Below are 12,438 nucleotides of genomic sequence, written 5' to 3'. Positions count from 1 at the left end.
CAAAATTATTATTGATTTTTATTTTCAGGCTGATGAAAAAGAGAAAGAAAAAGATACAGAAGAAAACAAAGAAAAGGATACGAAATGAACGATGAACCCTCGTCCTTAAGAAGGGCTCACTGCCGAATCATTTGTAATACCATAAAACACCGTAACAAAAAAAAATTCATACAACCTGACTTAGTAAGTGTATTTTTAAAGTTTGTTTTTCTATCCAACACTATTTTCTATTATTATTAAATTTTCTTTGTATTCAATACTCTTATTGACCCCCCCTTATTTTTTTAATGTCCTTTTTGAAACTATGTGCAAAAAAAAACAATTAGATTTTAAGTATCATCCATATATATACATAATATATTAATAATCACCATTTTATAATAAAGAAAAAAAATAAGATTGATGAAACAGAAAAACAGGATTACAGAAAGTCTTTTTAAATTTTAAAAATTTGTTTTGTTAAAACGATAATTTATGTGTTTTTTTAATTTTAATTCTTTTTTTTAATAAATAGTAACTCTCTATATGATATAGTAAACTATTATAGTAACCGATCAAAATGTAATAATAACTATTATCGTTCGTTCATATTTTTTTTATTATTATTATTTTGTGTATAAATAATTTTAGCTAGATTTTTTTAAATAGAGTTATTATCGTCCCAAAACGTGTATTGTAAGTAATCATTTCTGAGTGTTTTCCTTTTATTTTCATTCTTTTGAAAACGGAGGTGATAAACGAATTTTGATAAAACGAAAAATCGTGCATAATTTTCGTGTAAATAAACTCTACCGGTACACTTTTTGCACGATTTTTCGCAAAACGGACCTCTGCCGTATAAAAAAAAACGAACATCAAAAGTAGAAAAATTAACGATAAAAAAAACAATTTTTCAAAAAAAATTATACATGTTAGTGCAGGATCTGTGTAATAATAATAATAATAATGATATTTAATATTTAATAAGACGAAAAAAAAAATAATAAAATAAAAAACGGTGTAAAACTGTGTAGAGCATCTATTATTCTCTATCTTCATTGTATTATTCATTCCATGATATTCTCTCTTTTCGACGATTTTTAATAGGTGAAAAGTGAAATGAAAAAAATCGAACTAATGTGTAATATTAAGTAGAAAAAAAGATCAACACCTTCGCTATTGGGCCATTTTTCATTGTAAACAAAAGTTATAAAAAAGGTCCATCGTCCCAGCAGTTTGTAGATTTTTGTATTTTTTTATTAACAAAAAAGACTATGTTTAGGATTACCCTTCCAAACAACTCTATCTCTTTGTCTAACACGTATATATACGTAAACAAAAAAAACGAATACAAAACAATTTTCGAATATCATATGCAATCATCTTATTTTAGTGTCTTCTTATCACGTGTAATTTTTTGTTTTTTTTAACGATTTAATATTATTTTAGATATTTTTTTTATATATATTATAAATATAAATATATTATTATTTTAGTTGCGTATATGTGTTATAATGTAAACGGTCAATGATAATACTTTCTTTACTTTTGGACGCTCAATCAATGTCATCAGAAAAAGCAGAGTTACAACAGCAAAAATATGGAAAAATAAGAAAGGTTTTTTTTACAAAAAAAAAAGAATAAAATGGATAAGTAAAGCGTTAGAATTTGGTGATTTTATTATTATATAATAGCTACTATAACGTGCGTATCTCATTAAAACGTCGTCGTGGAAAGCGAGCAGAGTTGGTAAATTGTCGACGGGAAATGAATTTATACGTTCTTTTATTAGATTTTATTATAGTCGTAAGATTATTTGATGTTTTTCGAAAGAGGTAATAAAGAAAAATTAAAAAAATAAGATCCGTATGTTGTACGCTATTACTTTTAAAATAAATAAATTACTGCATTTTATTGTATTAATAATCTTTAATTTTCTTATAACTTATTTTAAATGAGTTAAATAAGACATAATAATTTGGGATTTTATCTAAAGTGGGATATATCCAGAAATATGATGGATATAAGTAAAGAGAAAATCAATATTTCTATAAAACAGAAGTTGTAATCTTCATTTTTAGCAGCTTATTCATTATAGTCGACGAGAAAAACAAGTTTTTGAAAATGAAAATGTAGTGGATTGCTGGCACAAGCTGCAAAACTTCTATTAGATTTGTGTTTGTAAAAGATTTATGTTGGGGTTTTTACTTATAACAAGAAGTTCTAGATACCAAGATAGCTTGGTTTCTTCTGGTTCTAGTACACTTCTCTAATATTAAAAAGAATAAGGACGACCAAAGTATCAACATTACTAGCATAACGATGTAAATATTTTTTTGTATACAGACCGTCGCGCGTCGCATCGGTTATAAGATATTTCAATAAGCAAGATACAACAATATTTTTTTCAAAGGATTTAAAGTAACAAAAATACTTCGGTGACTGTCCGCCGAATTAACGAATTATAAGCGCCACAGTGCCGAATGTCTTGGAATAATTTTTGTTCCAAGACTTCCACATTAGTTATGTTTTATTCGAACTGCAAATTATCATCATATGCAGGTTCAGTATAAAAATATTTCAACATCACAACTTTGTCAAGCCGTTCTCCAGACACTGAAGGTCGTGAAAACGGTGTTGACTCTGGTTAATGATTGTAAAAGAACTTTAAACATACTGAGTTGTGATAACAGAGGTTCTCTGATCTGGGTCACTGGGGTTGCTGGCAATGAAGCGGCAGATGGTATATCAATTGCGATGGCCAAACATAGGATTAGACTGGGGGCTGAAGAAAGATTTCGCCTACTGTGGACCAGTTCTCCTGGAATGAAACACGCTAAGTTGTTTGTTAACATCACCACTGTCAAACCCGGGAATATTTTAGGACTTGCTCATAGCAGCATTACATTTTCCAATGGGTGTTTTTACTTGGCACTGCCGATTAAAGACACACCTCAACTTGTTGGCTCTAGCCGACGATGTTGCCCTGCTTACTTTCCAAAGGATCTGAACGAGTTTTCACCGAGCAAGACATTAAGGTTCGTTAAGTCTATCAGGGTACGACAGATCCTTAAGATCGTGGTGCAAGGTTGGTTGGTCCGCCTACCCCATATATAATTATTTAAATGTAATGGATAAAATAATAAAGTGAATTTAAATTACACTATTGGATTACTTATGGATAAAATACCTTTAGTGAAAGAACTCGATGAACAGTCTGTTTGGCATCATTTCAATTGGCCAAATGAAAAACTTGCTCCAAAGAAATACAATGCAGCGGAGGTTCTACTAATGGTGTTTATACACATTTAATAGTTATTTATGTACCAACTCAGCAAAGTGATGCTTTATTGAACGAGTGTGAGTTTGCGAGTCGAGCGAGTGAGGCGAGTAACAGGCGAGTTCGATAAAGACACTTTGATGACGTGTTGCATACAACGTTTTATCGCCAACCGCAAAATTTAACAATATGAAGATATTGTAACTTACCAATATTATATGACATGTGACAAACGATTTGTTTTGTTAGTATACCTCGGTAAAGTTACATTATGCATCAAAGGTCGGTAGTATAGTGGAAAGGGAAGTGCGGTTTCATGTAGAAGGTACCCGGGTTCAAATCCAGATGTTTTACGTCATTTTTTTCAAATATGCAGCAATTGGCAGCAGGTAAAACACTTTATCTACGACTGCTTGGATAATTCATCATTACCACACTCATTAGAGGTGATTTGAATTACGTAATGAAGTTCATTACCACACTGGTTTCATTACGTAACGCATTTTTAGCCCAATCAGAACAGACTTAATTTAATTTATTGAAACGAGCAACAATACAAAAGATACCTATTTAAAGAGAAACGATACAATTTATTATAAACATTAATTGTTATGTTTTTACATTTCTAAACATTTATTCCAGATGAATAAACATGTTATTGAAACTGACATTAATTCAAAATTGTCAACAATCATTTCAAAATATTTTTATAAATGTCAAAATAGACCTTTTTAAAGAAATTGATTTTTAAGTAAGTTTTGCAGTCGTAGATAAAATGTTGTATACCACACGTGGGCTAGAGCATAATACACGACTCGATCGACGACCTCGTCGTACAATTCTCCACACTCGTACAGTAATTATGTTTCTACCCCATTTATAATATATATAACTATTACCTGCCGCTAAATGCACAGTTTACTAGACAGTAGCACAACGTCTTACTTTACTGCCGCAAATGAATAGCATAAAGTATGGTTGCGCTGCCGGTTGGCGATAAAAGTAATTTATGGATGTGTTCTTAAAAGAAAGAACTGACTGATGAACATACTGTACTTAAGCAAAGTAACCTAATAAATTTTTATAACAACATAAGTGAAATAGTTTATCAGAGAAGAAGATAAAAAATCCCTGGAATATACGATAAACGGTTTAGTGTAATTTTCGATGAATGTATCTGTTGAAAAATGTCAATCTTTAATGGAAGAAAAAATTAAGTGATGTCAGTTTAACATTTTTTGCTATTGCCAACCTCTAGCTTTTGCGGTCGTTTCGGACATCGCCTTTTGAATATCCGATGCCCAAGTAGATTTTGGACGTTCCCTGGACCTTCTTTTGGTTGGACGCCAATGCATCTTTTTTTGTTAACTTTAATTGTTTTCTTTGCACTTTGTCGACTATTGTTACTAATCCGCATCCGCACTGTCATACGTACTGTGATTAATTTCGATCCTAGGTATAAGTATTCTTCGCAAGTTTTGATTATAGCGTAATCGTTCAGAATTAGTTCTTTTTCTCCGTCCACGCAGATATTGCATGTGCTTTTGACACTAGTTTTCAATTGTGTTGTTGCCCGTGGTAGACGAGAAATAAATACAAAATTTCAAAAAGAAGAAGGAATTTAATAACCTAGCTACTGATTTTTACCTAGCTAGTAAATGAATACATTTATTGCTGATTATGAGTCCAAATCCGATCTATGCTAATACCTCGTTCAAATTTGGAATTTTATAATATGTCTCAAGAAGTCAATACTCAAAAAATATTGTAATAATGAATTATTTTCATAATGTCAAATGCATTCATGTGCATGTGTTTTTGATTATATCACCTTTTAATGATCTAATCCTTTTGAAAAATGTAAAGGTTTTGTTGTCCATTATGTCCATGTGTTTCATCATGTCGAAACCATACTATACAATATGATGACCAGTTTCACGTTGTTATAATATTAATCACGGATCTTCGGCCTCAAGCGACCTCCGCTTAATCAAAAACCGAACGAAAAAAATTAGTTAAAACATTTACAGCTTCACTTGTTTACAGCTGTTTGCGACATTGGTGCCACAATATGATGATCAGTTTCAGGTTGATACAATATTAATCACTAAGCTTCGGCCGTAAGCGCTTAATTAGTCAAAATATCTACAACTTCACTTGTTAAAGCCAAAGCCGTTCGCGGTCTAGGCGCTTCGTTTTTGTACAGCTTATAAATTGTCTTTATATCGAGCTTCGATTTTAGGTGTGTTTTTAGGGTGTTTTCTCCCACAGTAATGTATTGAATAATGGGGGAATGAATTAATATGTTCTTTAATAATATCAACCCATGTAAAAAGTTTTCCAGATATCTTTAGATAGGGAGATTAACGTCGAGACGTGAGATTAGTCGGCAATGCCTTGCTCCCGAGCCGATCTGAACAGGAACTAATAACTTTTACCAGTATCGATGACGTTCCATTAATCACTGAAGATGAACTAAGGTAAGTAAAATAATGCAGAACGAAAAATCGTATGTCCCAGGTGGTCACTGATTTAGGGTTAATAACATTGAATCGTTTCTGGATCGTTTCCACTAATCACAAACTAAACTAAAAATTAGGGACAAACATTCAATTGATGCACAAAGCATTGCCCATAGCTAATAACGCTTCGACTGAAAATCCATGCTCTTAAACTGTCACAGTATCACCCAGCACTATTTCTAATTATGAAAAACGATTAGATATAACATTTGCAAACAAATTTACATTTAATTCTATATTTGAATAGGTAAGTAAATGAATTGGAAAAGTAAATATTTGTTATTTAGTTTAATGTCTTCATAGAAACACAATATATATAAGATGTGGTTCCTAAATGTGCATGAGATGTGCAATGAGATGTAAGTAAGAATCAGTTTCATCATATACTCGTTAAAAATTCTTTAAAATTGAAAAGAAACTACTTAACAGATGTCAATATTCGAACTGATTTTGTAATATTTTATTAAGAATATTAATAAAATATTATTAAAATACTATTGTTTCATGTGTACAGGATTTTCTAAACAAAAATAAAAAATACGTTATAGTTTTAATAATACCTTTATATTAATAAATACTAATTGGAATGAGCACAAAAATTTACACGCTACTTTTATGGCAACTATTACCAACGTTCATTCAAGATATCTAAGATTTCTTAATCTTTCATTATTAATTAATAGAAAGTTGGTTAAAGTTCCAGGCAGATAAACTTAAACAATAAGTTTGCATAAAAACTAACATTTTCTTAAATTTAACTAGAACATTATCTAGTTTATCTACACAGAAATATCCTTCAAGGTTTTTTTAAGCATATTTCTGATATCACAGAAAATATTCTTTGTAGTATTCGACTTTAAACATAACTTATAGAAACATTCCATTTTAACTTACTCAGGCATTTTTTTACTCGTAAAACTGATAATAAAAAATATATAACATTTAAAGAATTTTTTACCTTTATGATATATATATTTTTTTCTTTTCTGAAATCGCTACATTAATAGAAAATTTAGAAGTTTATTACTTAATCTCACTTCATTTTGACAATTCGACTGGCTCTTATTTGCCTTATTATTGTCGCCACAATTTAAAAGAATTAAAAAATATTACGTTAATGTTTTAGTCCATAAATTAACTATTCTAGGATAAGAATAAATCTAGCTTTGTTATACCTACACATTTACAGGATGTTCAGCTTTTACATGGCGGATTTTCTAGAAGCCAAAAAAACTTAAAATTTTCTCAAAAATTTTATGATATCATAAAAGTTAGATAAAACTTTTGTTTTGGATGTTTCTAAAAAATTCTCACCATTTAAAAGTAATCAACCTGCACACTTCTTACCCTAACATACAAATTTACTGATTTTTTTAAGGTTTTTCTGTTGGTTTTGTTGGTCGAGTCGCTTTATCCCGTTTTTCTTCATCCCCGCCTAACTCAGCTTCGTTCGTTGGTTTACCAGTTGTACTTTTCTTATCATTCTTTACATCTGATTTTTTATCGCTACCTATTTTATCATCTTTTACATCTTTCGATTCTTCTTTAGACTTTGTTTTAATCATACCATCCATTTCTTTAGACTCATTATTTCCCTCTTTCGTTTCGTTTGAATCTTTTGAGTTCTTAACATCTCTTTTATCTCCATCTTTAGATTTTTTGTCATCATCATCTTCTTCTTCCTCTTCATCTTCATTAGATTCCGATGTCTTTGGTGGTTTTTCTGTTTCATTTACCTTTATCTCACTGCTAATATTTTGAGAACTTTTAGGGGTGGATTCATTATGGATTAATGATGGAATTGGTGTTGTTTTTGAATGAGATGAAGTTACGTTAGGAGATGTTTCAGATGATTCTGTTGACGATGAATTCGTACCTACAGCTGTAGTGTCTTTAGATACATCAGTTGAGTTTTTATTAGATTCATCTTTAATCTCGTCTTTCTTTCCATCAGATAATGACGTCGATGATGCTGCAGTTGTAGATTCATTTTCATCTTTTTTCTTTTCTTCAGATGTCGACGATGAAGATGCCGCAGTTGTGGCCTCTTTAGAATCATTTTCATCTTTCTTCTTTTCTTCAGAAGATGCTGCAGGTGTAGTTTTTTCTATTTCAGTTGTGCTTGAATTAGAACTTCCCATACTGGTTGTTTCTTCAGTTGAGTTATTTATCGAAGATGAGGATGTAGCTTCAGTTTGATTGTTATTTTTATCAGGTGTTTCTGAAGATGGCGAATTCATACCAGCTGGAAGTTTGCAATGAGCATATTTCGGGTCATCACAAACGCCCAATAATGAATTGTATTCTTGACCAACTGGACATGTCATTTCAATCTTTGTGCCATTTACACATTGCAAATATTTTCCGCATCCGTTTGGACTGTAAAATGTTGCTGCTGTTGAATTATCAGTGGGACATTTATCTTCTGATGATGGAGGAGTTGGAGATGCTAAAAAAAATTTAATTAAATTAAAAGAAAATAAAAAATTTTAATTAATTTACTTGGTGCAGTTAATATCGTTGTTAATTTTAGAAGTGTTATAAATAAAATTATTGGAAAGCCTAAAAACAGAAGTGATAATTAATTGTTTTTCACATTATCTTATGATTAATTTTACCGTTCATGATTTTCTTTTTTCGTTGAGATGTAAAAATTATAAAGCGATGAGTATAACTAAATGTAAAAAACCAAGTAACACAAGTTTATATACGTAACCTAGTTGGAATATATCTCTTATCGCTTTAAAACAATGCAAAAAAATAACTTGGCGCGGCGCAAAATATAAAAGTGTAGTATTCTTTTTAAATTCTTGCCATGTTAGTCACAATAGGTTACGCCAATAACTTTTCCATTATCATTTAACATCGTTCGACTAACGCACAAAATATGATTGCCATTCAACATGAACAAGGTCTTTTCTAGAAATTACCGTTTATTTATATTTTATCGTTAAGTAGCAATTATAACATTTAAATGTATGTTTCAAGTTAAAAACTTAAATAAAACCATTCTTTATTATTATTACTCGCTGAAATAATTTGGTTTTTATTGATTTTGAAAGTTAGCATGTCATTTAACCATTTTGCAGATATAAATGAACTCGCTAACCATGGATAATGAACTTGGAAATAAAATCCAGACGATTTCTTTAAATTGGAATGATTATTAAGGTTTTTATTTTTATAGAATCAGTGGTTCTAAAATAATTACTTTTTGAAATTGTTATAATTATAATTTTTAAAGAAAATTTTAAAATGATCTATTCTTTGTGGTTTTCCATTAATGTTTAATTCATACAAAAATTTTTCGTCTAAAATAAATTCTCATTGATTAATTGAATAACATCCCCTAGGAAACGATAAATCAAATTTTATGATTCATAATAAATCTCCCCATATAGTTTACTTCCGAGATGGGGCAAATCTCCCAAATTAAACTCTTAGAATTGTTTAGTGCCGCTGATTTTTTCTTGCGCATTAACATTTCTGCAATGACGTGCCGCACCGTTTGCCCTAAGGATGGGAACCGATGGAGACTTCGAAATGGTTGATTAAATCAGTGCGTGACTTTGTCAAATGAATAATTCCGTGACCAATTATTATTGCCGGTTTTGGAGGGATGAAGGGATCGGGGGGATATTTCAACTGGCGCATATCTTTTACAGGTTTCCATATAATATTATTGAAAAGACAATAGGATTGACGTCTTTTATAATTTCCGATCCGTTAAAGGAAAAGTTTTATTAAAAAAGTTTTTTGATTACGTGATTAGTATTGGTTCGTGGTGATTAATTTTATTGACTTAATTAAGTTTTTGGTTGATTTATTGGTGTTCTTATTAAGAGATAATATAAATTGATAAAATGGCAAGTGAAGAAGAACTTAATAGGGTATGTAATGATGTGTAATTATGAATAATAAGTATAATAGGAATTATTGCGTAGCTAATTATAACTTTTCTACAATAACAAAGAATATTACTCAACGTTTAGCTTATCTAAGCATAGCTTGTAATACTTGTTAGTTTGTTATGAGGAGAAATAATTAAAATTTTTAAGTTTGTTATTTATAACTTTTTATATGGAACAAGTTAAAATAAAAAGATAATAATCATAGAATTTTATAAGATATTGTAAATATAAATAAAAAAGCTAAAAATAGAGAAATGGTGGAGGCGTTGGCAATAAATATCTTCAACCATTCAATATCATTTCATTTTTACTATTGTACTGGAGAGGGCGGAATGCTGAAGGTGTCACAGACTTTGAAATTATACATTGTACAGTAAACTTAACAAAAATAAAAAAGAAACATTTAATACAATACATTACTTTAGCAAATTATAATACATTGAGGTTGAATTGATTATTTACAAATACTTCAACATTAGTCATGTTAAGTTCTTCATATAGTTAATCATTTCACAAATACCAGAGTGCGTCAACATTCATTGTTTTGTAATGTTTGCAGTTTTCTAATGTTAATTCTAAACGCATTAAAGCAAACCGGGCACGCGTAAGTCACCAGCCATCTGATTAAGGTATATTTGATTTTCAAGGAACTTTTCTTATTAATAATTGGTTATAGTTGTTTTAGTCGACCGTTTTAAAAGCCATTTCTGTATATTGCTAACAGTAATATGATTCATTGTTAACATATCGTCTGCAAATAAGATTTTTCATTGAACCCTTACCCTGGTTTATTGTGAAAATATTAAACAAAGTTAATTTTGAGCATAATTCCGTGAAGGACTTCAACACAAGCATAAATCGGAACTGTTTAAAGGCTATAAAAGTACTGTATAGTGCCACAACAGAGACAATAAAAATAAATCAAATCATATCAGAAAATTTCCCAACTACTAATGACTTGTTATAAGAATACTGTCTGTCGTCTACTTTGCTCAAGATATATGTATATCTTGGAGTGTGGATAAATGATTCCTTTTTATATACTTTACTGTTCGCAGACGACCATGTCGTTGTTGCTGCAGATAGAGAAGATGCACCATACATGACAAGAAAACTGAAAGAAGAGTACGAATTCTAGGGTCTTGAAATAAACAAAGCGAAGACACATTATTTAGCGGTGGGAGCAAACACGGAACGATTGGATATAAACGGCTACCAAATAAGGGGGTGCGTTTTCTTACCTGGGGTCTTTATTCAGTAAGACTCCAAATTGTGAGACGGATATAGCTCATATGATGGTCTAAAGAGATAAGGAATTGCACTAAATATAGAATATATCAATCTATAATAGAAGGTATTACATTGTATTGTTCTGAAACATGGAACATCTCAAAAAATATCGCTGTATAGCTGCAGAATATCTAGACTTCAGCACATTACAAATAGTGCCATTGAAGAAATAATGAATGCAGGCAGAGATAGCGATATAATAGACAGAATATGGAAGAAAAGGTTGACATGGTATGGCCATTTGAACAGAATGAGCAAGAATCATTGGCCAAAAAGGATCTGGAGGTGGATTTCGTCAGAAAAGCATAGGAGAGGAAGGTTCCGGAGAATATGGGCGCAGATTGCGAAGAAGGCGATTTTAGACAATTGTCCACGGACGATACACAGGATAGAAAAATTTGCTTGTTTGTTAAAAAAACAAACACTTCATTAAACTGCTATATGTAAATGGATAGAAGATAAGAAATATGAACAACACGAAAGTGCAGAAACAAAAATGGATGAATTGAGACAACTATGGCGGAGTTATAAATATGTAGTAAAAAAGGAATAAAAGAATCGAAAAGTTCACGGTTAAGATAGATTAATTGCAGAAATGATAAAATGATAAAAAAAAACTGTACTGGAAGCAAAAATTTAGCTAGAAAAAAGAATGGTTGGACTAAGTTCATACACGGTAAAGGATTGCCGGATAATATGTATAATGGTGCAATGAAGAGAAAGATTTAGTGCATACACTTTACGATAGATTGTGTATTTTGCTGTATTTGGTACAGATCTCTTAACTATATATCTAAATGTGATGTTGATCGAGGAAATTAAGAACCTTATAAAGAACGAGCAACAAATCTACCACCATTACACCTTTGTTGTCAAGAGGTAAGCGTCACACCTAATGCGCTGCCCATTCATATCTTTGAAGATACAACTTGTATCCATACCACCTACAGTAATTCACCTACTCAAGAGTAAACTTTTGTTTATGGGCATTACACCAAATTAGCTACATTACGATGTTCATGTTTACGATTTTTCTAGATTCATATCTAGATTATTACTACCACTACGAGAATCCTCATATAGTGTATCTGTTACTCGCAATACCCGAATTCGGACATTGTCTGAAATTTTTGTATACAACACGTTGTGGGTAAGCTTAAATGATTACAACGCGTTCTGAGCAATTTCTTTGCTCATTGAGTAGCGGAAAATACTCACAACCTACCTAGAACGCGTTGTGAGTATTTAGCGTTTACTCAAAACACGTTGTGAAACACCAAAAAGTATCTACAACGCGATGTGAGTATTTCATGGTTGCTCACAACACGTTGTGGCTATTCAATGTCAACTCAATTTGTAAAGCATCGTAGGTAAAGTGGTGTTTCTAACCGAGGTATAACAAAACTTTATTAAGATAAAATGATTTCTTATTGAATTATAGCGATATGCCAAATTT

General features: G+C 30.9%; 3 protein-coding genes across 4 annotated transcripts in view; 2 read left to right on the top strand and 1 right to left on the bottom strand.

The window, feature by feature from the left end:
* Nucleotides 1–524, top strand: part of LOC111429084 (failed axon connections) — a 48,939-nt gene extending 48,415 nt beyond the window's left edge. For both annotated transcript variants that reach the window (XM_023064874.2, XM_023064873.2), the window contains exon 5: nucleotides 29–524. In XM_023064874.2, coding sequence (XP_022920642.1) covers nucleotides 29–88 — 60 coding nt within the window. In that variant the 3' untranslated portion in view covers nucleotides 89–524. The remainder of the gene's footprint in view (nucleotides 1–28) is intronic.
* A 6,204-nt stretch (nucleotides 525–6,728) lies between these two features.
* LOC111429077 (uncharacterized) lies at nucleotides 6,729–8,483 on the bottom strand. Its single transcript, XM_071199499.1, has 3 exons — nucleotides 8,400–8,483; nucleotides 8,284–8,343; nucleotides 6,729–8,230 (listed from the first exon to the last, which is right to left on the bottom strand). Exons 1-3 carry the CDS (start codon nucleotides 8,404–8,406, stop codon nucleotides 7,155–7,157), a joined length of 1,143 nt encoding a protein of 380 aa, XP_071055600.1. The 5' UTR covers nucleotides 8,407–8,483; the 3' UTR covers nucleotides 6,729–7,154.
* A 947-nt stretch (nucleotides 8,484–9,430) lies between these two features.
* LOC111429083 (Dynein heavy chain 1) overlaps nucleotides 9,431–12,438 on the top strand; it is a 42,293-nt gene continuing 39,285 nt past the window's right edge. Inside the window, exon 1 of the mRNA XM_023064872.2 lies at nucleotides 9,431–9,671. Within this exon, the coding sequence (XP_022920640.2) occupies nucleotides 9,645–9,671 (27 nt within the window). The 5' untranslated portion in view covers nucleotides 9,431–9,644. The remainder of the gene's footprint in view (nucleotides 9,672–12,438) is intronic.

Source organism: Onthophagus taurus, chromosome 1 (assembly GCF_036711975.1).
Source record: "Onthophagus taurus isolate NC chromosome 1, IU_Otau_3.0, whole genome shotgun sequence".
Lineage (NCBI taxonomy): Eukaryota > Metazoa > Arthropoda > Insecta > Coleoptera > Scarabaeidae > Onthophagus > Onthophagus taurus.
This window is presented reverse-complemented; position numbering and strand designations above follow the sequence as displayed.

Coding starts and splice junctions, on each gene's coding strand:
- LOC111429077 (XM_071199499.1), bottom strand. Junction 8,231..8,283: donor AACGATATTAACTGCACCAA/GTAAATTAATTA, acceptor AATTTTTTTTAG/CATCTCCAACTCCTCCATCA.